The 26,185-nt window shown below is 43.7% G+C and overlaps 2 protein-coding genes across 2 annotated transcripts; both read left to right on the top strand.

The window, feature by feature from the left end:
• Window positions 1–217: 217 nt before the first annotated feature.
• KRT5 (keratin 5) lies at window positions 218–6,370 on the top strand. The gene is made up of 9 exons (XM_030322700.2): window positions 218–870; window positions 1,449–1,663; window positions 2,454–2,514; window positions 2,625–2,720; window positions 3,311–3,475; window positions 3,865–3,990; window positions 4,226–4,446; window positions 5,185–5,219; window positions 5,680–6,370. Exons 1-9 carry the CDS (start codon window positions 319–321, stop codon window positions 6,000–6,002), a joined length of 1,794 nt encoding a protein of 597 aa, XP_030178560.1. The 5' UTR covers window positions 218–318; the 3' UTR covers window positions 6,003–6,370.
• A 14,310-nt stretch (window positions 6,371–20,680) lies between these two features.
• KRT6A (keratin 6A) lies at window positions 20,681–25,906 on the top strand. Its single transcript, XM_030321459.1, has 9 exons — window positions 20,681–21,220; window positions 22,418–22,632; window positions 22,980–23,040; window positions 23,203–23,298; window positions 23,419–23,583; window positions 24,080–24,205; window positions 25,066–25,286; window positions 25,507–25,541; window positions 25,653–25,906. The coding sequence occupies exons 1-9, from the start codon at window positions 20,681–20,683 to the stop codon at window positions 25,904–25,906; spliced, it is 1,713 nt and encodes a 570-aa protein (XP_030177319.1).
• The last annotated feature ends 279 nt before the right edge of the window (window positions 25,907–26,185 follow it).

Raw genomic sequence — 26,185 nt, 5'->3', positions numbered from 1 at the left:
GCTTTCTGCCAAGACATCAGCGCTGCAAGGCAAGGTTATTCCTAACTGAGCACAGCCTGCCAGGAAGCAAGCGTTTGCACCCCACACCACTGTGCAGGTGTGACGGTGAGCTCACAGCTGCCCCCCAGGCATGCCCAGCCCACTTCATCATTCACAGCTCAACAGTTCTCCCGCCCAACCCAGTCCTAGAGGATAAAAAGGGGGGATTGAAGTTCCTGGGTAACAGAGCCGCCTTCTGCGTCCTGCTGAGCTCTGTTCTCGTCAGCACTTCCCGACCCCTAGTGCCCGGTACTCTTGCTCCGCCAGGAACAAGCCGTCATGTCTCGCCAGTCGAGTGTATCCTTCCGGAGTGGGGGCGGCCGTAGCTTTAGCGCTGCCTCTGCCATTACCCCGTCTGTCTCCCGCACCAGTTTCACCTCCGTGTCCCGGTCCGGGGGTGGCGGTGGCGGCTTCGGCAGGGTCAGCCTAGGGGGTGCTTGTGGAGCAGGTGGCTATGGCAGCCGGAGCCTCTACAACCTGGGAGGCTCCAAGAGGATCTCCATCAGCACTAGTGGTGGCAGCTTCAGGAACCGATTTGGTGCAGGTGCTGGAGGTGGCTATGGCTTCGGAGGTGGAGCCGGGAGTGGATTTGGTTTTGGCGGTGGAGCCAGTGGCGGCTTTGGGCTCGGTGGCGGCGCTGGCTTTGGAGGTGGCTTTGGTGGCCCTGGCTTCCCTGTGTGCCCCCCCGGAGGCATCCAAGAGGTCACCGTCAACCAGAGTCTCCTGACTCCCCTCAACCTGCAAATCGACCCCACCATCCAGCGGGTGAGGACTGAGGAGCGGGAGCAGATCAAGACCCTCAACAACAAGTTCGCCTCCTTCATCGACAAGGTGAGCCGGGGTCCTTTTTGCAAAAAACAATATGAGTGTGTATATAAATGCCAAAGAAAAGGGGAAGAAGGGAGGTTTTCTGACTTTGTGCAAATACCTGCATGGTGTCTGTTATGGTTTTTTCTGTGTGCTGGATTTGTGGCCCATTTTCTTAGACTGGCAGCATAGAAGAGCGGGTCTTATTGCTTCTATTTCTTCCTCTTCAGAGATTACCCCGAAAGGGCTCCTTGATTCCTGCGGGACAGAGAGATGAATTCTATGCCTCACGTAACAGGGCTGATTGAATAGAAAAGTAGATGAGTTCATTGGGCAGTAATCTGAGTACCTTCACAGCCACCACTGCACCAGGCCATGCACCACCGAGCTGTGCCCACAGTGCAGGCTGTGTGTCCTGTCTCCCATAGAACAGTGAGGTTGGGCACCTCACTCTGGACCTCCCCTCCTGGGGCCCAGGGCCAGGCATGGCGGTGCATGGTGAGGTTGGGGGGGGGCCAGCATGAAATGGGAGGAAAACTGGTGAATTGACCATTGAGACACGAAATTCAAGTTTCTCCACCTTCACACTCTGCCTTCTCCAGGTGCGGTTCCTGGAACAACAGAACAAGGTCCTGGACACCAAGTGGACTCTGCTCCAGGAGCAGGGCACCAAGACCGTGAGGCAGAACCTAGAGCCCTTGTTTGAGCAGTACATCAACAACCTCAGGAGACAGCTAGACAGCATCCTGGGGGAGAGGGGCCGCCTGGACTCAGAGCTGAGGAACATGCAGGACCTGGTGGAGGACTTCAAGAACAAGTGGGTTGTGGGGAGCAGAGATGGGGCGGGTGGTGTCTTTTTGGCACCAGATGCACTTCATAACCAGACTGCCTGCCACTTATGCTTTCCCCACGGGCTAGATGTGTATACCTTTCCATGGACACCTGAAGTACCAGGGAAAAAATCCAGCCCATGTTTAGAAAGTACCAGGCCCAAGTTCAGTCCATTGGTAAGGCACTTAGCCACCAGCCAAAGCAGCAACACAGTGCCCTTGGTACCACCTGGCGAGATAAACATCACGTAATCCTTGCCCTTTGGGGCTTTTCTCCCCAGGGCACTGGAAGGATACAATATGGGCTTTCTGATGGGTGGCCCCCAAAGCGGGAACTGAGGACATAACCCAACATAAGTGGCTCAAATAATTTCTTTAGTCCTTGTGAACAAGCAGCTGGGTTGGTAGTTTTTGGTTTGTTTTTTCACAAGGCCATGAAAGCTGAAAAAAAAAAAAAAGCAGTAGGGAAATTGACTAGAGGTGGAGTTGGGGAGAAACAGCACAGCTTCTTTCCAGGAATATTCCTGATACCACTGAATTGTAGCACTAATATAAAGATTATCTGGTAGGCAGTTACAGAAAAACCGATATCCTTACGGGTGAGGACCTTGCCCAGGGGTTCAGACTACCAGTGCTCCCCCACTCTCTGCCCTCATGATGCGAGAAGACCCTTCCTAGAGGGAAGGCAGGCTCACAGTTGTCTTCATGCAGTAAAGACCCGAGGCCTTACCTGTCCCCCATCTCCTGATCAGCACTTCCCATCCTTTTCACCACCAGGTATGAAGATGAAATCAACAAGCGTACCACTGCTGAGAATGAGTTTGTGATGCTGAAGAAGGTGCGTGGGTAGAAGACAGCCTATAGCCTATGGCTATGCTGTCTTATGGTGTCATTCATTTATGTCAGGGTAAAAATCGGGTGTGGTGCCAACCATCCCTGTTTCTCTAGGACGTGGATGCTGCCTACATGAATAAGGTGGAGCTAGAGGCCAAGGTCGATGCCCTAATGGACGAGATCAACTTCATGAAGATGTTCTTTGAGGCGGTAAGAAATGCCCCCTATTTGGGACCCAGAGACATGGCCACTGGGACATCACCAAGAATTAGGGGCTCCAGGATTGACCTCAGTGATTCCTAGGCTGTGGACACATCTCTGTCTCTCCTTCCCCCTTGGTACTACTCACACTTTGTTACTTATGAAGCCAACACTTTAAAAAAAGAAAGTCAAATTTAAAGCAAAAGACCTCTTCCACAGTCATTTTGCAGAGTGAGGTTTGGAGTGAGTTATTAGAGGTACAAGTATTCTTTTTCTGGCCGCCTCCCCTTGCAGGAGTGCCACCCCCTCTCTGTTTTCTCCCAGCATGCAGACCACACAGCTAGATTCTTTTAAAATAAAGTACGACCCAGGAAGATGTGAATCTGAGAAGTTACATGATGTGGGTTTATTGGAGGTTCAGAGTTGTTAAAGTTTTTTTTTTTTTTTTTTAAGTAGATGGAGTAATGATTTGGATTGTTTATTAACTTATCTAAATTTTTGATGTAGGTGTTTTATTTCTTTTCTCAAGCTGACATACCACAATGAATGGAAGATTTGAATGGAACTGATATAAATGCTGACTTCAAATCTCCCCACAGGAGCTGTCCCAGATGCAGACGCATGTCTCAGACACTTCTGTGGTCCTGTCCATGGACAACAACCGGAACCTGGACCTGGACAGCATCATCTCTGAGGTCAAAGCCCAATATGAGGAGATTGCTAACCGCAGTCGGACAGAAGCTGAGTCCTGGTACCAGACCAAGGTGGGTGCTGTGGTGAATATATCCTGAGTGAGGGGATGGACACATGTCTAGGATTCCAGGTCATTGACAAAATGCTAAGGGTGGGGCTTCTGAAACCTGCTGAGGCCTCTTTGGATGACTTATGGGAACAATTATGCATGTATTTTCCATATAAATTCAAGAACCTTAAGGAGAATCTCATTCTGAATCCCACACCTATGTCTCTATGAAAGCAAAGGTGCTAAAGGGAAAATGATCTAAGACCAGGTCCACCTGGACAAAGCTGAAACTAGCACCAGGCCCCAGACAACTACACTACTTGCCACCTTGGTAGCTCCTACCTGTGAGCTTTGGGAAAGTGTTTCCACCCTCCTATGATTGAGATCTTTCCTCTTTTCTGGTGGCATCAGTATGAAGAGCTGCAGCAGACAGCAGGCCGGCACGGGGATGATCTCCGCAACACCAAGCAAGAGATCTCTGAGATGAACCGGATGATCCAGAGGCTGAGAGCTGAGATTGACAATGTCAAGAAGCAGGTAGGGAGAGGTTGGGAGACCTCTGTTTGGTTTTGTTTTACTTTTTATAAACACACACACACACACACACAAACACACATGCACACAGAGCTGGGACAAGTACCAGCATTTCAATGTTCTACAATCCACAATGACCAGGACAAATGTACTGGCTTCTCCCTGGAATCTCAGAATGAGATACCTCAGGCCTAGCTCAGCTACTGAAGAGTCCCCACTCTCTTCTTTCCCTCCGTAGTGTGCCAATCTGCAGAACGCCATTGCTGATGCTGAGCAACGCGGGGAGCTGGCCCTCAAGGACGCCAAGCACAAGCTGGCCGAGCTGGAGGATGCCCTGCAAAAGGCCAAGCAGGACATGGCCCGGCTGCTCAGGGAGTACCAGGAGCTCATGAACACCAAGCTGGCCCTGGATGTGGAGATTGCCACCTACAGGAAGCTGCTGGAGGGCGAGGAGTGCAGGTGGGCAACATAATGACTCACTTCACAAGCTCAGGATGGCCTCACATTTGATAATATGAAGCTTCTCCTCCACTACGGGGTGTAAATCACACAAACAAGTGACCACTATCTTGTGCATGATAATTATTCTTCACTAATCCAGTTTCAATCTGACACCAAGGCATACAGCTGACCTATACAATGTTTCTGACCCTGTTCCCAGCATCAGATTCCTCTCTTTCAAACAGCTAAGCAACTCAACAAATATCTTCCTCGTTCTTCAAGTATCTTTTCTTCAGGAAGTGTTTCATGATTACTCCAGCTGACTTGAATTCACTTGCATTTGGATTCTCAAACTACCCCGTTTTCTGCAATCTTCTGACACTATCCACCGTGTCCTTCCTGTTAGAAGTATTTCTGTCCATGCCAAGTCCCCTCAGAGAATGTCAGCTCCTACCAGACCAAAACTGCTTCATATATATTCATATTTCCCACAGCCTCTTACTCATAGTTTCTGTATAATGGGTGGAGGAGAATGTGAATTACAATCTTCCTCCCATAACCTGTTTTTAGGTCAACACCTCTTCATTGGAAGTCACTCTAGAGGGCTATCTCTTTCTCTGATTTAAGCAGCTTTTGGGCATGCAGTCTCCTTGTTTGTAAAAAAAAGCTCTAAACATGACTATGGGAATTATCCACATGGACTACTACTGTCTTTTGGGGAGTTTTAAACTCTGACTTTAATTTTTCTCCTTTTAGACTGAGTGGAGAAGGAGTTGGACCAGTCAACATCTGTAAGTAAAGTTGAACAGACATTAACAATGATACGTGGGGTATTTTGCACCAAGTCAAAATCCTACTATTTCTAGATACTAGTAACTCCCATCCCAATATATGATGTATTTAATACACTTAGTGGGAAGCAGGTGGTAGAGGGGAAAGAACACAGACTGAGACATGAACCAACATGGCGCATGTCTTGTTTCTTAAAGGGTATGGCCCTATATCCTACACATCTTGTAACCTTTCCCTGTTGTTGTCCTTACCTGCTGAAGACTTAGCACCATCCCTTGCCTTCTCTGCTCACCAACTGTCTGTTAGGGACTTAACTAAACGGATTAGTTCTGGGCCTTCATTTGCTACTTTGTGAAAGGGGCCAGGTACAGTCCTAACATTAGCAGTATCAAATAATTTGGACGTGTAGGATCAATCAAGCCAGCTGGTCTTACCAAGTTCTCTCCCCTTTCTCTGCAGCTGTCATCACAAACAGCGTGTCCTCTGCCTACGGAGGCGGCAGTGGCTTTGGCAGTGGCCTTGGTGGAGGTCTTGGCAGTGGTCTTGGCGGTGGTCTTGGCGGTGGTCTTGGCGGTGGTCTTGGAGGAGGTGGCGGTGGGAGCTACTACTCCAGCAGCAGTGGAGGCGTTGGCCTCGGTGGTGGGCTCAGTGTGGGGGGCTCTGGCTTCAGTGCAGGCAGTGGCCGAAGCCTGGGGGTGGGCTTTGGCAGTGGTGGGGGCAGTAGCTCCAGTGTCAAGTTTGTCTCCACCACCTCTTCTTCCCGGAAGAGCTTCAAGAGTTAAGAGCCTGCCGCAAGTCACTGCCTCTCAAGTGCAGCCACCAGACCTGTGGTGACCGCCTCTTCCAGGTGGTTGCCAAGCCAAAATTTTTCTTTTTCTGGAGCGTAGTCTAGAGCAAGCATATTGCAGAACTGCATTCTTTGGTTTCTGGAAGGGTCCACTCCCCAGTCTCTAGTCTCCCATGTCATGATTCTATGTTCTGCTTCAAATCAGCCTCTAGGTCTCTATAGCATGGTCCTTGATGTGAGAAGAATCCAAAGTTTTCTGGTATCTAAATCTTTCAGAACAGGGTCCCCATCCTAAGCCCAAATTTTGCTCTTGTTCTGACTACCTCCAGAGTGTGTTCAAATAAAAAATGCTTTTATAATATAAGCTGTCGTGCAGAATTGTTTTTTCAAGGCTTACAACCAGCTTAGAGACCCCATGAGGGGCAGTCTGTCCAGATGTGATTGGCTCCTCTGATGATTCATGGGGAGAATGGAATGACCTTGAAGGCAAAGTGGCCATCATGAGTGGTCCAGAGACTGCAAGAGGCAGAAGAGGAGGTTGCTAAAGCCTCTAAAATGAAGGAGTCTCTGAAGAGCATAAATGGTAATGTCCATTGTATTGCAATTTGGACAGATTTTAGAGCCTTTTGTTGGGAGGGGCCTGATTCAGGGTGGGCTGATTTGTAAGTAATAGCAGTAATGGGCTTAAGTGAGATTTGTAAATAAGGAATATGTTGCCTTCAGAACTCAAAAAAGCCTAAAAGACATTAGGCCTGTTCTAGTATTGTAGGTGCTAAAAGGGTCAATAGCTATTTCTTGACAGTGTCCATGTGGCCTTTGTATTACCAGATAATTTGAAGTATTTAACTGAGATGGAAGGAACTTGCACTATGTGTGGAGCAGTAGCCCATCCTCTTTTTTTTTGTGAGCTGCTTCGTATTTGCATGTCCTGAATGCATGTGTCCAGTGATCTTTTCAGAGGAAGATTCATCAGTGTAATATCATACTTGTGCTCCTAGAGAAAGTCACATACATTTAAGATCTTGCCTGCAAAGATTGTGTGCAATGCAGGGTTAAGGAGGCATTCCCTGAGCATCTGAGTTAAAAATGTGTTGTCCCCCTTCAGGGGTGAAGGCAAACTATGAATGAAAGGCTGTGGGAATGGGTATTGAACGGAATATTGTTGGCCAAATCCATGAAAGCAAAGTCTCTACCAGTTGCTGATTGGATAGAGTCAGCAATTTCATTAATATTAGTAGGGGGCCTTAATGGGTATGGCCATGACATTAAGGTTGTGGTAATCCACTATGGGGTAACTTTATTCTTTCCAACTTTAAAACCAAGCCAAATTGGATTTTTGAATGGAGAACGAGTAAGCATAATCCCTCTTCTCTAAACAGATCCCATATAATGGTTTTCACTCTTTGAAGGACTTGTTCTAATTTACATTGGAGCATAGAGGGGAAGGTCTATGGAGCCCCATTTTGTCAAGCCAATGTGTAAGTGTCAAGGGCTTAATTTAATTTTAGTTTGTTTGAATGTGCATGACCACTGTGAGATGTTTTTGGGGGCTATAGATGAAATTTAGGCAAGTCAGTAGCTCTGATTAATTAACGTGAGGCATGCCTATCTGTTCTGTATTTTGGGTTCAATAACTCTCCCGTGATTACAGGGGTACCTTGTTTAAATTTAGTGAGATCTGAGGCATAAGTGTAATTTGACTTCCAGTATGGATTAAGGTCATGAAGATTTGCCAATTGGTGTATTTCAGATGTTAAAGCTAATTTAGAACCTACATGATAGAGGCACAAAGCCAATCCATGCCCTTTTTAAAAATCTTTTTTGGGAATCCTCTTGCACTGTTGGTGGGAATGCAAATTGGTGCAGCCACTCTGGAAAACATAAAAACAGAAAAAATTAATCAAAAAATTAAAAATAGACCTACCCTATGACCCAGAAGTAGCACTGCTAGGAATTTACCCAAGGGATACAGGAGTATTGATGCATAGGGGCACTTGTACCCCAATGTTTATAGCAGCACTCTCAACAATAGCCAGATTATGGAAAGAGCCTAAATGTCCATCAACTGATGAATGGGTAAAGAAATTGTGGTTTATATACACAATGGAGTACTACATGGCAATGAGAAAGAATGAAATATGGCCCTTTGTAGCAACGTGGATGGAACTGGAGAGTGTGATGCTGAGTGAAATAAGCCATACAGAGAAAGACAGATACCATATGTTTTCACTCTTGTGTGGATCCTGAGAAACTTAACAGAAACCCATGGGGGAGGGGAAGGAAAAAAAAAAAGAGGTTAGAGTGGGAGAGAGCCAAAGCATAAGAGACTCTTAAAAACTGAGAACAAACTGAGGGTTGATGGGGGATGGGAGGGAGGGGAGGGTGGGTGATGGGTATTGAGGAGGGCACCTCTGGGGATGAGCACTTGGTGTTGTATGGAAACCAATTTGACAATAAATTTCATATATTGAAAAAAATAAAAAATTTTAAAAAATTAAAAAATCTTTTTGATGCATAAATTCTCTTAGTAAGTTTTGAATTTCCAATGGCATCAGATTGTGTTTCAGTTCTTTGTTTCTTCCCTGTTTCCAGATTTCTTTCTTACATTCCATTCTTTCTTTCATCTTCTACTTCTTTTGCTTTTTCTTCTTCTTCTCTCCCTCCCTTCCTCCCTCCCTCCCTCCCTTCCTTCCTGCCTTCCTTCCTTCCTTCCCTCCCTCCTTCCTTTCCCCCTTCCTTTTCTTTCTCCCTCCCATTCTCTCTCTCTTTCTTTTTCTTCACTGTGCTTATTCGACGTACTTGCGGGAGAGGGATTTTTTCTCTACCTTCCTCATGTCTATAAATTTCTTCCTCCAGAGGGGATTCCCTCATGGAAATAGTTGAATCACAGTTGTGTCACAGCTATAACATATGTGTGTACCCCTACATGGACCTAAAGATGAGGACTTTTTTTGGCAATAAGGGCATGGGAAGCAGCAATAGCAGCAAAGGCATTTTGCAGGGTCCTAGTAAACCATCTGCCTTTCAGAGTCTGGCCTCAGCATGCCATATAGTAATTGTTCTTTCTCCACATGGGTGATCACCTGATGGCACCATATATTGCACAGGTCCTTGATGGGACCATATATTGATCTTTCCCTTGAGCACTTCACAGAATGGAGACTAATACCTGCTTGAGACACACACTAATGATCACAGGGTAAGAGTCATTCCCTTAATGTTAGTGTCAGTCATTGTTTATGGGAGAATTGAGAACACAATTCAATATGAGACACACAGATAAGTCTGAGCTGAGTGCATGACCTAATGCCATTTTAAGGAGGTCATCCCCAGTCCCATACTCCTGTCTTTAAATGATGATTATTGAAACTTTTGCATAGGTCAGTTAAGTCTATAACAGATGCCTAGAACTCAGTAGATGTAACACAAAGCAATACAGCTCAAAGTGCAAGTTTGAAAACAGGCAGCAACACAACTCAAAGAACCACTAGATAAAATGCAATAGCTCAAACTGTATGATTACAAGTAGATGGCAGAGCTATACTGCGAGACAAAGCAAGAAAAGAAGGACCTCAGTGGTAACAGTCATCATCTAGACATCCTGCTCACAGTACCAATTATTATAGCCACCCTACTGAGGCAGGATGGATCTCCACTCAAAATTTGATTCAACTATTGATACTGATGACAATACACATACACACCAGGATGGCATGAAAATATATTACTCACATAATAAGGCTTTCTGAGGGAGAGAAGGGAAGGCTTCCTAAAATGGCTCAAATATGGCTTGAAAGAGCAAGGAATGGAGATGGAGTAGGGTTTTTATGGTGGCTAGGCATTAGGCCAGGCTGAGGATTCCCACATATGGCTTGAAGTTCCCACTAGTCACAAAAAAGGGAAGGAACGTCAAGACTTCTTTCTTACCAGTTTTCTCAGATGTGGGAAAAGGGGAAGAGGGATGTATAGGGGGCTTAGAAGCTGTCAAATGTCATTATAGTAAGGGTGGCTCAACATTAAAAAAACCCACCACAATTATATAATGTACAACATTAACATTAACAGAATAAAAAGAGAAATCAAATGGTCTCCTTTGCCCCATGAACATATACAAAACAGACAGCAAATGTTATACTTAATACTGAATGATCAAAACTTTCTCTTTGACACCAGGAAGGAGACAAGGATAGCTATGATCACCACATTCAACATTATACTGGTGATCATAGCCAGTGCAATAAGGCAAGACAAGGAAATAAACATCTTAAATATTGGAGTGAAAAACAACAACAAAAACAACACTAACACCAACACTGCACTTATTCGCATATTACATAGTTATGTATGCAGAAAATCAAAAGATTTTTCAAGCTATTAGAATTAATGAGTGAATTTATCAAGGTTACCAGAAAATTAATATAAAATCAATTGTATTTCTATATATTAGCAAGAAACAATTAGAAAACAAAATTTAGAAGATCCCATTTTTAGTAGCATCAAAAATATCTGTTACATATGAATAAAGATATGCAAAACTTATACACAGAAAACTACAAAACCTTACTGAAAATGACTAAAAACTAATAAATCAAGGTATATACAGTATTCATGGATTGGAAAACTCATTATTGTAAATGTGTCAATTTACCCTAATTTAACTATGGATTCAAAATCAACAATAGTGAAATTATGGAAAGAGCACAAATGTCCATCAACTGATGAATGGATAAAGAAGATGTGATATATATATATATATATACACACACACACACATATATGTGTGTGTGTGTGTTTGTGTGTGTGCGCACAATGGAATACTACTCACCAATGAAAAAGAATGAAATCTTGCCATTTGCAACAACATGGATAGAACTAGAGCATATTATGCTAAGGGAAATAAGTCATTCAGAGAAAGACAGATATCTTATGACTTCACTCATATGTGGAATTTGAGAAACACAACAGATGAACAAATGGGAATGTAAAGGAAAATAAGATAAAAACAGAGAGGGAGGCAAACCGTAAAAGACTCTTAAATACAGAGAACAAACTGAGGGTTTCTGGAAGGAAGGTGGGTAGAGGGATGGGTTAAATGGGTGATGGGCACTAAGGAGGGCACTTTTGGGGATGAGCACTGGTTTCGTATGTAAGAGATGAATCACTGGGTTCTACTCCTGAAACCAAGACTACAGTGTATGTTAACTAACTTGAATTTAAATAAAACAAACAAAAAACAAAGCAATTTCAATCAAATTTCAGCTGGTATTTTGGGGAAATTGATAAACCTATTCTAAAATTTGTATGGAAATGAAAAAAATCTAAAATAGTAAAAAAAAAAAAACTTGAAAAAGACAAAGTTCTTATAGTTCCAGATATTGAGACTTTTATAAAAATATACTAAATAAGAGTGTAGTGTTGTGAAAATGACTGAAAAATGGACCAGTGGAACAATATATGGAATCTAGAAACAAACCACATAGGGACTCACTTGATTTATGACAATGTTGCCATTGCAGTGCAATCAGGAAAGAGTGGTTTTGCACAACAAATACTACAAAGTCAGTTGACTCTCCATATGGCAAAAAAAATGTATCATGAGTCTTAATTCAGATCATAAACGAAACTCAATTTTAGCTGTATTATATTGTCCTATATGTGAAAGAGAAAATGATTGTTTGTTTATTTATTTATTTATTTAAAATGTTTGTTTATTTATTTTGAGGGGGGGAGAATGCAAGCAGGGAGAGGGGCAGAGAGAAGAGGAGATAAAGGGATAAATTCCCCAAGAAGATATTACAATCCTTAATGTGTATGCACCCAACAACAGAGCATCAAAATACATGAAGCAAAAACTGATAAATGACACAGAGAAACAGATGACTCTACTATTGTAGTTGTTGACTTTAACAACCCTCTATTATTAATTGAGAGATCTAGTAGGCAGAAAATCAGTAAGGACATAATTGAACTCAATAGCACCATCAGTCATCTGGATATAATTGACATCTATCAAATACTTCATCCAACAGCAGCAGAATACACATTCTTCTCGAGCTTACAGGAAACATCGGCAGGATAGAAAGAATAGAAATCATACAATCTATGCTTTCAAACCACAGTGGAAGTAAATCAGAAATGAATGACAGAAAAATAACTGAAAAATCCCCAATTATGAGGAAATTAAACAACGCACTTCTAAATAACACAAAAGTCAAAGAAGAAATATCAGGAGAAATTTTAAAAATAATTTGAACTAAGTGAAAATAAAAATACAACTTACCAAATTTGTGGGATGCTGCAAAAGCAGTGCATAGAAAGAAATCTATAGAACTGAATGCATACGTTAGAAAAGAAGAACCATCTAAAAATCAATAATCTAAGCTTCTACCTTTAGAAAGTAGAAAAAGAACAGCAAATTAATTTCAAAGTAAGCAGAAGAAAATAAATAATAAAAACTATAGCAGAAATAAATGAAGTAAAAGCAACAAATTAATAGGAAAAAAACTCAATGAAACCAAAATCTCGTTCTTTGAAAAGTTCAATAAAATTAATATGCTCCAGCCAGCCTAACTAAGGAGAAAAAAAAGAGAAAAGACACAAGTTACTAATATCAGAAATGAATGAGTGGACATCACTATGGATCCCATGGACATTAAAAAGATAATAAAAGAATACTATGAACAACCCTATGTCCACAAATTTTATAACCCAGATGAAATGGACCAATTTCTTGAAAGACACAACCTGCCAAAATTCACATAAGAAGAAATAGACAATGTCAATAACTGTCTACCTATTAAAGTAACTGAAACAACAATTCATAATCTTCCAAAATAAAAACATCAGGCCCAGATTGGTTCACTAGTGAATTCTATGAAACGTTTAAGGAAGAAATTATACCAATTCTCCACAGTGTCTTCCAGTAGAAAGAAGCAGAAAGAATACTTCCTAACTCATTCTATGAGGCCAGCATTGTCTTCATATCAAAACCAGACAAAGACATTACAAAATAGGAAAACTATAAATCAAAATCTCTCATAAACATGGATTCAAAAATCCTCAGAAAAATATTAACAAGTTGGATTACAACAAAAAGAATTATAGACCATAAGCAAGTGGGACTTATTCTAGATATGTAAGGCTGGATAATTATCCAAAAATCAAGGACTGTAATTCATCACATCAACAGACTATAGAAGAAAATCACATGATAATGTCAGTAGATGCAGAAAAAGCATTTGACAGAATCCTCCACCATTTAAGATTAAAAACTCTCAGCAAGCTAGAAATAGAGGATAACTTCCTCAACTTGATAAAGAACATCTACAAAAAATCTACAACTAACATCACAGTTAATGGTGAGAAACTAGAAGCTTTTCCACTAAGATCAGGAACAGGCAAGGATGTCCCTTCTCACCGCTCCTTTTCAACATTGCACTGGAGTTCCTAGCTAATGTAATAAGACAAGAAAAGCAAATAAAAGGTATATAGACTAGGAAGAAATGAAACTATCTTTGTTCACAGGAGACTTAATTGTTTATGTGAAAATTCAAATGAACTGACAAAAAATAATCCTGGAATTAATAAGTGATTATAGAAAGATTGCAGGATATGCAATGAATAACTGAAATTTGAAATGAAAAACCAAACTCCATTTACATTAGCACCTCCAAAACTGAACTACCTAAGAATAAATCTAACAAAATGTATACAAGATCTATATGAGGAAAACTACACATTTCTAATGAACAAAATCAAAAAACTAAATAAATGAAGAGACATTCCATGTTCATGAATAGAAAGACTCAAAAATTTCAAGGTGTCAGTTCTTCCTAACTTAATCTATAGATTCAATGAAATCTCAATCAAAATCACAAGTTATTTTTGGATATTGACAAACTGATTCTAAAGTTTACATGAAGAGGCAAAAGAACCAGAGTTGTCAACATAATATTCAAGGAGAAAAACAAAGTTGGAGGACTGACACCATCCAACTTTAAGACTTACTATAAAGCTATGGTGATGAAGACCATGTGTTATTGGTGAAGGAATAGATAAATAGATCAACAGAATAGAACAAAGATCCCAGAAGTATACTTGTACAAATAAAGTCAACAGGTCTTTGACAAAGCAACAAAGGCAATATACAATGGAGAGTCAGTCTTTTCAACAAACGGTGCTGGAACAACTGGACATCCATAAGCAAAAAGTGAATCTAGATATAGACCTTATGTTTTTCACAAAAATTAACTCAAAACGCATCATAAACTAAAATGTAAATGCAAAACTATAAAACCCTAAAAGATAAAATAGGAGAAAATCTAGATAATCTTGGCAATGACTTTTTAGATACAACACCAAAGGCATGATTCATGAAAGAAAGAATTGATCAATTGGACTTCATTAAAATTAAAAACTATTGCTCTGCAAAGACACTGACAAGAGAATGAGAAGTCAAGCCACAGACTGTGAGAAAATATTTGCAAAAGACATATCCAATAAAAAAAAGACTGTTGTCTGAAATATAAAGAGCTCTTAAAACCCAACAATAAGAAAACTAATAACCCAATTAAAAAGTAAACCAAAGATCTTAACAGACAGCTCAGATACAGATGGTAAATAAGATACACAGATGGTAAATAAGCATATGAAAAGATGCCCCTACCATATGTCATTAAGGAAATGCAAATTAAAACAATGAGATACCACTACTCACCTTTTAGAATAGTGAAAATTCAAAACTCTGACAACACCAAATGCTGAGGAGGGTGTGGAGCAACAAGAATTCCATTCATTGTTAACGGGAATACAAAATGATACAGCCATGTTGGAGACAGTTTGGCGGTTTCTTACAAAATTAAACACACTCTTAACCGTATTATCCAACAATCACCCTCTTCAGTATTTACCCAAATGAGCTGAAAACTTAGGTCCATACAAAAACCTGCACTTAATGTTTATAGCAGCATAGATTCACCAGCTGTAACAAATGTACCCCTCTGGTGAAGGATGTTGATAGTGAGGGAGGCTAAGTCTGCGAGGGCTCAGGGAGTACATGGGAACTCTGTACTTTCTGCTCAATTTTGCTGTGAACCTAAAACTCCTCTAAAAATTGCAGTATATTTTTAAGAATGGTACAATCATTTTGGAAAACTAAAATGTATTTACCATGTCAGGGGGGAAGGAGTAGGGGAAGGGTACATGTGAGATGTGCCTGGCTGGGCTGGCCGTACATTCCCTCTTGATGCAGCAATTCTATTTGTAGCCATTTATTTATGTAAAATGAAAACATATGTCCACACAAAGCCTCATGAGTATGTTGCTAACTGTTTTATAGATGGTAATAAACTGGAAATATTTTAGGAACCTATCAGTCAGAATGGTTAAAGAAACTGTGGTATATTCATACAATGGCGCATCACTCAGCAATAAAAAAGAACGAACTATTAATTAGCAATGAACTATCACAACAATGTGGATGAATCTCAGAAACATTTTGCTGATTAAAAAATCCAGACACACACATATAAATGACATATAAATATATAAAATAATAACAAATAAATATGTATTTTTAAAGTGTATACTGTTTGGTTCCATTTATATATAGTTCTAAAATAAACACATTAATCCAAGGTGGAAAAAATCCAAAAATAGTGATTGCCCAGGACAGCGGGATTATAGGAAAAAGGACACAAGGGAATGTCCTAGAATAATGGAAATGTTCTCTATCTTGATATTGTATGGATTATGAAAGTGCATGAATTTGTCAAATTTGATTGAACTCCACACTTAAGATAGGTGCATTTCACTGTATGTAAATTATGCCTCAATTAATTTAAAAACATTTTACAAGAAAGAATATTCCACCCTTCAAGTTTTCTATAGTGGATATGGGAGAGAAAGAAGGGAATTGGGAATGGAATCTAATTTACCCAATCAACAGTTTTTGCCACAGGGTCCAAGCATTGCCATGTTGTATGTTCTTCTTTGCCCTTTTGGAAAAATCCAGGCTGTTTCTGGAAGCAGCTGAGGAAAGGGCAGAGGAAAATGGGAAGGAAGTTAAATTTATCAGATCCCCTTGAGGTCTCCTTTGCCTCATAAATTCCATGGACTTGTGCCAGAATATTGATCTGTCACTAATCCCAACCCTAGGCTTAAAGTGAGATTACAAAGGATTAACAGATGAAGTTGCCACTAAATGCCAAGAAATCTCAGAGGAGAACGTTTGAGCTATGTTTGCTCTCTAGCATATTCACACTAAGACTCAGCTGATTTTGAGATGAATTTTTTGGGTCAGAATTACTCCAAATTATCCTGAATTGGGGATAAATCAATTACCCAATGTATTCATCATTAACTAGACACTCCGCCTTTGCTGATATATGATCCTGTCACTGTGTTCTCTGCCAAAATCGTGTGTATAAACCTTGAGAAATACAAGGGAAGTCCTACAGTTTAGTGCATACTGTATGTTCACAACAGCCTAGTAACTAATACAATTTTGAAAGTTTCAATACTGTCTGAACCTCTGTGTGTATCCTAGAAGGCTGCACTCTCTACTCCAACTTTGGTGCTACTGTCTACGATCTTTATGCATGTGGCTGCATGTGTTTTTTTCAGTGGGTCCTCTGTAGGTATGGGACTGGGTCTGTGGGATTCCCTCTGAACAGCATCATTCTGCACTGAGGCTTGCAGGATTAGGCACTTAGTCTTAAACTTCTGATGGATTATGACAATATTGTATCCCTCAGTCTCATCTGCCAGCTCTCCACCCAAGGAGTCAGAAAGACAAGGCAGACTTTGCATGGGCTCCATCTTCAGGACTTCCCTCCTGCCTTCCTCCATGCTGGGAAAAATGCAAGGCGTACAAGTTAACCCCTGGGCCCCAGAACAAAGGCCTTCTTCATTCCATGGTGATCAGAAGGCACCACGGAAGGGAAGCTGTCCTGGCAGAAAGAAGAGGCTGGGTTCAGCAGCCTGCTGGGGAGGAGGCTGACTGTCATCGGCGTTACTCAGGTTGCTTGCTTTAGTTTCTCTCACATAGTTGCGTGAACTATCACCCTTTGTTTGACTCTTGTTATGAAGGTCTGGCCTTCTCCACCCTGCTTCTCTGGGAAAATATAACTCCCCTGAGCTCCACCATGGGACATGATTCAGGAACACTGGGGAGGTTTCATTGAAGAAATCCATTTCTAACCACCCAGTGGGTCCCCACTACCTATGAACACAGCCCTCTCCTGAGAGTGGAGGCAAGAGGAGAGGCAGGACTCTAGAGGAGAAAAAAAGCACAGCTTAGACCCAGGGCGGCAGTCTAAAAGTGGGTTCCAGAACACAGGACACCTCCCTGCAACCAAAGATATAAAGAATCCAGGGCAAATGAATCAAGTACAAACTTGACCTTTTGAGTGTGGTGGGATAAGAAAAGAGTAAAATCACAAGGGGACTCACCATGGGGTCCCTTCTGTCTAACTCGCCCACCTCACTGTCATAGGAACCTGTGGCAGCTCTCATGAATCTTTCTCTAGCTGACATCACTCATGGTCAGGGTCACCAGAATTGATTCCCGGGGCATTATTCCCTGGCAGGTAGTGATGACAATTTCTGGGAAAGAGATCTTTAGATATATTAGAGAGAATATAATATAATATAATATAATATAATATAATATAATATATAATACAATACAGAATGTCTTATCAATCTGTAAATAGGAGAAATACTTGTGTTGGGAAATGAAACATAGTACTTTTTACTGCTGGTGCTATCTGGTGCACATGGCAAGCTGGGAAGTTGATAATATGTTCAAGTTAAACCATCTTCTGACAGGCTAAATAGTTGAATGTAAAGTTCCTGCTGCAATTGAATTATACCCTGTATTCAGGGATGAGTCTGCTCCTATGCTGGAAAAGCTATATAATCGGTACCAAAGGAGGCACTGATCTGGTCACATGTGCTGCTTGATAGCAGCCTGTCCCTGCGTGCACAACCCTGAGGACAGAAGAGGACCGACCCAACAGCAGGTGGCTCAGAGGAGACTGACTCCATAGGACAGAGAAGGCAGCTTGCTGGGCTCCCACCAAAGACCCAGATCCTCCTTTTCTCTGGCCACACTTTCCTTCCAGCCACTTGGGTAAGGAGCTGCTTCCACCCTGGAGCAGAGCTTTCCCCTGTCCTGCTGCTCTGAGTACCAACAAGCTTGTAAATCATACTTCTGCTACTGTTTGCTCTTCTGGTTTCCGTGGTTCTGAGTGGCTTCTAGGAAGAAGTGCAAACTCCACCTGTGACTTCCAGATCCTTACCAATATGACACAAATCTGCAATGCTGTTATCATTTTTTTTCATCCCGGCCCCCTCCGCCACACACACAGCTGCATCTGTGTTTCAGTTCTTGAAGATTCTCATGAGTTCCTGAACTCATCAAGCTTCTTCATACTTCCATTATAATAATGGTATTAGCTCATCTTCATTGAGAACTTCTGTGCAGGCACTGTGCTAACGCCTTTATGTTACTTCCTATAATCCTCACAACACTGTGAAGTAGGTACTATGTTCACCCCCAGGTTACAGCTGAAAAATGAAAGTTTTCAAAAACATATAGGAACCTAGTTATGAACCTGAGCACTCTGTCTCCAGAGCTCATGCTCTTTTTTTAAAAATTTTTTAATGCTTATTCATTTTTGAGAGATAGACAAAGTGCAGAGGGGCAGAGAGAAAGGGAGACACAGAATCTGAAGCATACTCCAGGTTCTGAGCTATCAGCATAGAGCCTGGTGTGGGGCTTGAACTCACAAACCATGAGATCATGACCTGAGCCAAAGTCAGACGCTTAAATGACGAAGACACCCAGGCACCCCTAGAGCCCATGCTCTTAACCAGGGGTTGAACAACTGTTTCTTTAAAGGGCCAAATAGATCTACTATTAGTACTACTAAAACGTAGATCTTTTAGTATTTGCAAGCCATACATTCTCAGTGGCAACAACCCAACTACACCATTACAGTATGAAAGCAGCTCTAGACATAAATATTGGGCAAAATGCACGCTACTGCCACCTGACTTGCCAACCCTTCCTACCCTTCCTGGCATCATCTATGCCAAGCCTAAAGCCTCTATCCCAAGAGAGTAGAGCTGATCAGAACACTGCGCCATGGGAAGGAACACATCTTTCCCAGAACTAGGTGGAAGCACATTTCTTGGTCAGCCATTGTGCAACCAGGGTGGAGAGAAGGGAGCCATTTCCATCATCCTGAGAAGTTATCTCTTTCCTGAAAGATGCTCAGATAGCACCTCCTTTGATATTGTGCACCCCAAAACACTGGGGAGATGGGACATTTATAAGATGGCACCAGGAGATTTACTCAGGTCATCTCAATGTGCGAGTTTCTCTTTTCTCTGCTGGTTGCCATTTCACCCTGTGTTTCTCACAGAATGCCCGCAATTGCTCTCAACACTCCTTGTGCTCAGTGCTTACTCTGTGGACCTCATTCCTCTCCAGACCAAATACCACACTCATTTCACAGCCTTCTTTCCCTCTGAGGTGTGTAGCCAGTTCAGATTGCAAGTGCTGAGATTAGAAATATAAATTTTGAATTTACTTGTGACATCATCACACATGTAAGGACACATTTGTATGATTCACTGTTTCTATATGCCCCTCAACTTTCTGTACACACCCCATTAAGGAGTCTGCTTCTTGATTCCTAAGAAATGTCAAAGTCTGTTGGAATCAAAATTCAGTGATTCCTCAATGATTTTTGTCCTTACTCACTTTCAATTCCTTAAGTTAAGCTCTAAGTGAACATTTCAAAACAGGACAGAAAAGGTGTCTATGGATTCCAGTTGGAGAGAAAATTTTGCATAATAATCAGATCGGTGGAAGACCAAGCACTGGGGAGACGGGTGCAGAGGTCAGGCCTCTGGGCAGCGTGGCCCCTGGTGATGTCTCCTGTCCTTTCAGGAAACTGCCAGTTGGGCAGATTATCACACAGGACAGAGACAAAATGCTCATCTGGCAGTGTAAAAACTCAACTCTCCAGTTCCTTTGCCTTTCAAAGGGAGTTATGTCCCCAGTATAGCCACCATTTCCATGCCCAGGCCATCAGGAGGAACAGCCAGAAGCTTCAGAGGGACAGGTACAAACATGGTGAAAAAACACTGCAGGCCACTTCTTGCTCAGGCCTCTGGGCAAATGCCTATAAGAACTCAGACAGTCGCAACCTGATGGGAAGGGTGTTGCTGGTAGAGGAGAAAACCTGTGTGGGAAGGGGGCACACAGAGGAGTGTCTGAGTAAGCAGAAGGAAGGGACAATTATCACAGATCAGCTCCTTGTCTCCTTTGTTTGAGAACATGACTAATTCCTGACTTCAGTGAATTCATACGCAGCCTTATTGTGTTGGGATCATCAAGGCTGGAAGGCAGGAGAATTTCTCCATGACTAAAGGAAGCCAAAGAAGCAATCTTCATATTTCATACCTTTAAGAGGCTGGGAGTGATCTCACTATTTGTAAAGATCAGCCCTTCCCAATCTGCAAGCTCACCTTCCAGGACGGAGCCCAGCCCATTTTCACCATATATAAACTGCTGCCGGGAGGCTCATCTCACAGATCTGCTCCTCTCAGCTCTACCCTCCAGCCTCTCACGCTTTCTTCAGCCTTCCCTCTTCAGGAATCATGTCTAGCAAATCCACCGTGAGGAGCCAAAGCGTCAGCCACCGTGGCTTCAGCACCAGCTCAGCCAGAGTCCCAGGGGTCTGCCGCTCTGGCTTCAGCAGTGTCTCTGTGTCCCGCTCCAGGGGCACGGGTGGCCTCGGTGGAGTGTGTGGAGGAGCTGGCTTTGGGAGCAGGAGCCTCTATAGCCTGGGCGGCTCCAAGAGGATCTCCATCGGAGGGGGCAGCTGTGCCATCAGTGGCGGATATGGTGGCCGAGTTGGAGGTGGCTTTGGCTATGGAGGTGGCGCTGCCAGTGGATTTGGTTTTGGTGCCGCAGCTGGTGGTGGCTTTGGGCTCGGTGGTGGAGCTGGTTTTGCTGGTGGCTATGGGGGCTCTGGCTTCCCTGTGTGCCCCCCTGGAGGCATCCAAGAGGTCACCATCAACCAGAACCTCCTCACTCCTCTGAACCTGCAAATCGACCCCACCATCCAGCGGGTGAGGACTGAGGAGCGGGAGCAGATCAAGACCCTCAACAACAAGTTCGCCTCCTTCATCGACAAGGTGAGCCAGGAACACCTGCCTCCACTGGGCTGTCAGGCTCCCCAGACTAGACAATCAATGAATGTCCTACTGGGGTGAGATTCAGGAGGGAGGGAGAAGGGGACTCAGAGGAGCTCTCCCCTGGGATGTCAGATGGCCTCCATGTTGACAACACGCAGAAGGTGATGGAAATCACTTGAAACCACTGGGTCTCTTAAATGTCCTTCAACCCAGCCAGGGAACAATACTCAACTTGTGTTATCCGTGAAGCAAAATAAGGCAATGAGAGAATAGAATCGGTCAGCTTTACCTGCTGATTATTCTAAGAGATTAAATAATAATTCCAGTGGAAAACTGTTCTAGGGCTCTGGACATGAGGAAAAAGGTGAAAGAAAAGAAAAAGATTTCTGAATGAATTAAAAAAAGGGTCAGAAATATTTAGATAAAGATAGAAATAAGAAAAAGATTTCTGGCTGAATTAGAAACAAAGTCTCACAAACATTTACATAAATATAGAAATGCAAAATGTGTAGAACTAGAGCATGACCATTAGGGCATTTGTTATACAGGGCAATCAATCATGCACTAAAGCAGAAGTTAATGGAATCCAGTAATTAACTGAATTGGATGAAATCACTAGTTTCTGCACATTTAACAGTCCTTTACCTGAGGTACAATTTAAATATAACTTTCCACTTTGTAACAGAGAAATACTATGTTTTCAAATGTCTATTTAAGTATTTTGAGAGAGAGAGAGAGAGAGAGAGAGACTGAAAGAGAGAACAGGAGAGGGTTACAGGTAGAGAGACAGCACAGAGCCTGACAGGGGCTAGATCTCCCAACACTGAGATGATGACCTGAGCCCAAATCAAAAATCAGAAGCTTAACTGAATGAGCCACCCAGGCACCCCAGAAATATTTTTAACTAGATGTGTGGTTGTGCTTTTCAATAAAAAGAGAAGAAATGTTGAAAGACGCTGATAGGTCGAATAGCTTAGCTGGTGAGAAGATGTCACAGGTCCATGGAAGAATTTCACACTAAGACCAGTGAGGTTGGAATGAAATAGGGCTGGGGGTGCAACACTGTCAGCCTGACCCTCTGTACATGGTCTGTAATAGCCCAACCTGGGCGACTACCCAAAGTGCCTGGGCACCTGTCAGGTTACATCTCTTTCTCCCTGGCTTTCTGTGGCAAATAATAATCTTGTCTTCTTCCAGGTGCGATTCCTGGAACAACAGAACAAGGTCCTGGACACCAAGTGGACTCTGCTCCAGGAGCAGGGCACCAAGACCGTGAGGCAGAACCTGGAGCCCTTGTTTGAGCAGTACATCAACAACCTCAGGAGACAGCTGGACAGCATCCTGGGGGAGAGGGGCCGCCTGGACACAGAGCTCAGGGGCATGCAGGACATGGTGGAGGACTTCAAGAACAAGTGAGCACAAGGACAGAAAGGGCTCCATTCCCTGAAGTGCACACATCAAGACTATTGGGTGACTAGGTCAAGATGTGGGCCTGATTCCATAGCAAAACATGTTCATGGAAATGAAACTCACAATTGTTGCCGAACACAACCCCCAAATAGCAAAAAGGCCATAGAGGTGCATGGGGAGAGAACAAGATAAAAACAATTTAGGGACCCCCAAAAATCATTTTTGTGGCTCACTGGCAGGAAGCTCTTTTTGGGTATATCTCTCTTAGGCAAAGTTGGGATTCCAGGACACTTTTTCTGTATCATCCTTGCCACTGGCTCAATTATGTCTTACCCTCTTCTGTGTCTAGATATGAAGATGAAATCAACAAGCGCACAGCAGCAGAGAATGAATTTGTGACTCTAAAGAAGGTGAGCTGCTGAAGATCAGGGGTTCATGTTCCTTTCTAGAAAGAAAGGACTCTTGGGCCCTGCACACATCCAAGTGGGGGGGGGGGAAGATGGGGAGACTAAAAGGTGTTCAGACTGGGAAGGAAGGCTCAGCTGACTCCAAGGTGTTGGCTTGTTCCCCAGGATGTGGATGCTGCCTACATGAATAAGGTTGAATTGCAAGCCAAGGTAGATGCTCTCATGGATGAGATCAACTTCACCAGAGCCTTGTATGAAGCAGTAAGCATCCCACTCCTCTTTTTTTGTTGTGATGGGGCTCTGCCAAGGGTGGAGGATCTTGGGGTGGGGTACATCTGTAAGGCCAAGGGAAAGATGATCTGATGATCTTATGCTCTGCAGGAACTGGCTCAGATGCAAACCCACATCTCAGACACTTCCGTGGTCCTGTCCATGGACAACAACCGTAACCTGGACCTGGACAGCATCATCGCTGAAGTCAAAGCCCAATATGAGGAGATCGCTCAGAAGAGCCGGGCTGAGGCTGAGTCCTGGTACCAGAGCAAGGTGAGCCTTGAGTTGACAGGTGCCCAGGATTGCCTGTGTCCTCTTCCTAGACACCAGCAAGCCTACCCGCTTCGCTGGGAAAATCACCTCAAGGGAGCTGATGATTTCTCACAGGTGTGAACCCTGCACCCACAGAGCAGGCATTCACAGAATTTATGTGCTTTTTGAGTAAGTCAAAGAACCCCACTGCAGGAGGCTAGCTACATAGATAGGGATCTAGTGATCCTTGCTTTTGTCTTCACCCTGAGTCGGCTCCCTTGGAAACATAATACAGAACATTGCTGGCCTCCAACTGAACTAGGCAGCCAGCAGTCCATTCAAAAGAGGGTCTGTGATCAGTGTACAGTATTCAGTGAGCTTGCCCCGTCAACTTTCTCTAAAATGCCTTGGTGAGAAGTCACTAGCTCTGGGTGTGTTAAATGCCAGATTGAGAAGTCAGGTCACCATTAGCATGTGAAAACCCACATGCACCACCTTCTCTCCCTCTGGACTCCAGTATGAAGAGCTGCAGGTCACCGCAGGTAGACACGGGGATGATCTGCGCAACACCAAGCAGGAGATTGCTGAGATCAACCGCATGATCCAGAGGCTGAGATCCGAGATCGACCATGTCAAGAAGCAGGTACGGTGGGGGCTTCTGGAGAAGACAAGCATCGCTTCCTCACTCAACCACCAGGCAGCCATCAGCCACCATTTGGGAAATGCTGGGAATTGGGGGAAGAGCAAAGAGAGGGGTGCATGTGGCTCCCACCCTCAGTGAGTTCCCACATATGAGGACAGATGAGTGCTAACCCTACAGAATGACACAACCGCATGACAAGAGCAATCCCAATTAGTCAGAGTGTAGAAAGATCATCCAGGGACTTTTGAAAGAGATTACTTAAGGAGAATGCTTGGTTTAGGAATACAAGAAACAAGTGGGGAAAGAAAAGGGGAGGCCCAAAGTGGGGGGGGGGGCAAGATTGGTCTAAATCTGCTCAACATCGAATTGAAACAGAAGTTGAGCAGTGACCCAGGATGAAGATCGGTGTTGCCCAAGCATGTTAGAAGACCTTAGGAGTGAGGAGGACAAGATCTCAATGGCCAGAAATGAAACTCATAGCCTTAAGTGAAGATGTTGGTAATTTTGTATAAATTAGGGGGCATCCACGTGAATCATGAGAAAAGGTTCTGGTCTGGCTTTGGAGACAGCACTCAAAACAAACTGAGTGGGTCCATTTCTTTCAACTATGCTGGTATTTGGTCCAGTATAGGGTCTCCCACCCAGCCCTCAGAGAAGGTGGTTTAAAAAAGGCATATATGTTCTCATGTGGCTCCCAGACTAGATAAGTTGTGCAGAGCAGACAAAGACTGGGAAAAAGTGTGGTAGAAGTGCCTTACCATCGTATCTGGGCTCTGGAACTGTTCCTCACTAGAAATAAGTATGGCTACTCTCCTGGAGAACTACATTACGAGTTCCTTCTGCCTATCTTCTTGCTCTAGTGTGCCAACCTGCAGTCCGCTATTGCTGATGCTGAACAGCGTGGGGAGATGGCCCTCAAGGATGCCAAGAACAAGCTGGCTGATCTGGAGGATGCTCTGCAGAAGGCCAAGCAGGACATGGCCCGGCTGCTGAAGGAGTACCAGGAGCTGATGAATGTCAAGCTAGCCCTGGACGTGGAGATTGCCACCTACAGGAAGCTGCTGGAGGGCGAGGAGTGCAGGTGAGTAACTCACACAAGCTCCTCAAACCTCTGAATACATGTCCATGATGTCTGGCCATGAGCACAAGTTGAAGGCATTCTACTTATGGCCACAATCATGACTCTCAGAGAATCTTAAAAGGCAGTTTGCTCATGGGTTATCCTCACATCGAGGCTTCCCACTCTGGTCCAGTGGTGGCTGTCTGAGGTCTCACGGTCCCTGTGTTTTCTCCCTTCCTAGGCTGAGTGGGGAAGGTGTTGGACAAGTCAACATCTGTAAGTACTTTGCTTGCCCCTCTCCCTTGCCCTTAGCCCATCTGATGAGACTCAGACTGGCAGAATGAGCTCACTGTGTCCTGTGTGTCCTTGTCTCCCTCCCCTTCACAGCTGTGGTGCAGTCCACCGTCTCCGGAGGCTATGGCAGCGCTGGCGGCTATGGCAGTGCCAGCGGTGTGGGCAGTGGCTCAGGCCTGGGCGGAGGCAGCGGCTACTCCTATGGCAGCGGCCACAGCCTGGGAGCTGGCTTCAGTTCCAGCAGCGGCAGAGGCATTGGGGGTGGCTTCAGCTCCTCTGGGGGCAGCAGTTCCACCATCAAATACACCACCACCTCATCTTCCAGCAGGAAGAGCTACAAGCACTAAGTCCTGCCATCAGCTCTTGGCCCCACGTTGTCCCATCTGCAACTGGATTGCCCTCTCTCAGGCTGCTTCTCCTCTCCCGTCTCTGGTTTCTTACTCTCTGACTCTGAGCGGAACCTGCTGAGTGCCTTCATTTCTCATCACTGCCTATACCTGCTCCACCTGAGCTTCCACTGCTCACCATCCAAAGGTCACTGCCTGGGTCCTACTCCAGGACACAGCAACTTCTTCTTGCTTCCACGGGCCCATGAATTCCCCATCTCTCAAGTAGTGAGGCCTTCC

This window comes from Lynx canadensis, chromosome B4 (assembly GCF_007474595.2).
Source record: "Lynx canadensis isolate LIC74 chromosome B4, mLynCan4.pri.v2, whole genome shotgun sequence".
Classification (NCBI taxonomy): Eukaryota; Metazoa; Chordata; class Mammalia; order Carnivora; family Felidae; genus Lynx; species Lynx canadensis.
The sequence above is the reverse complement of the archived record's forward strand: the minus strand, read 5'-3'. Positions and strand labels throughout refer to the sequence as shown.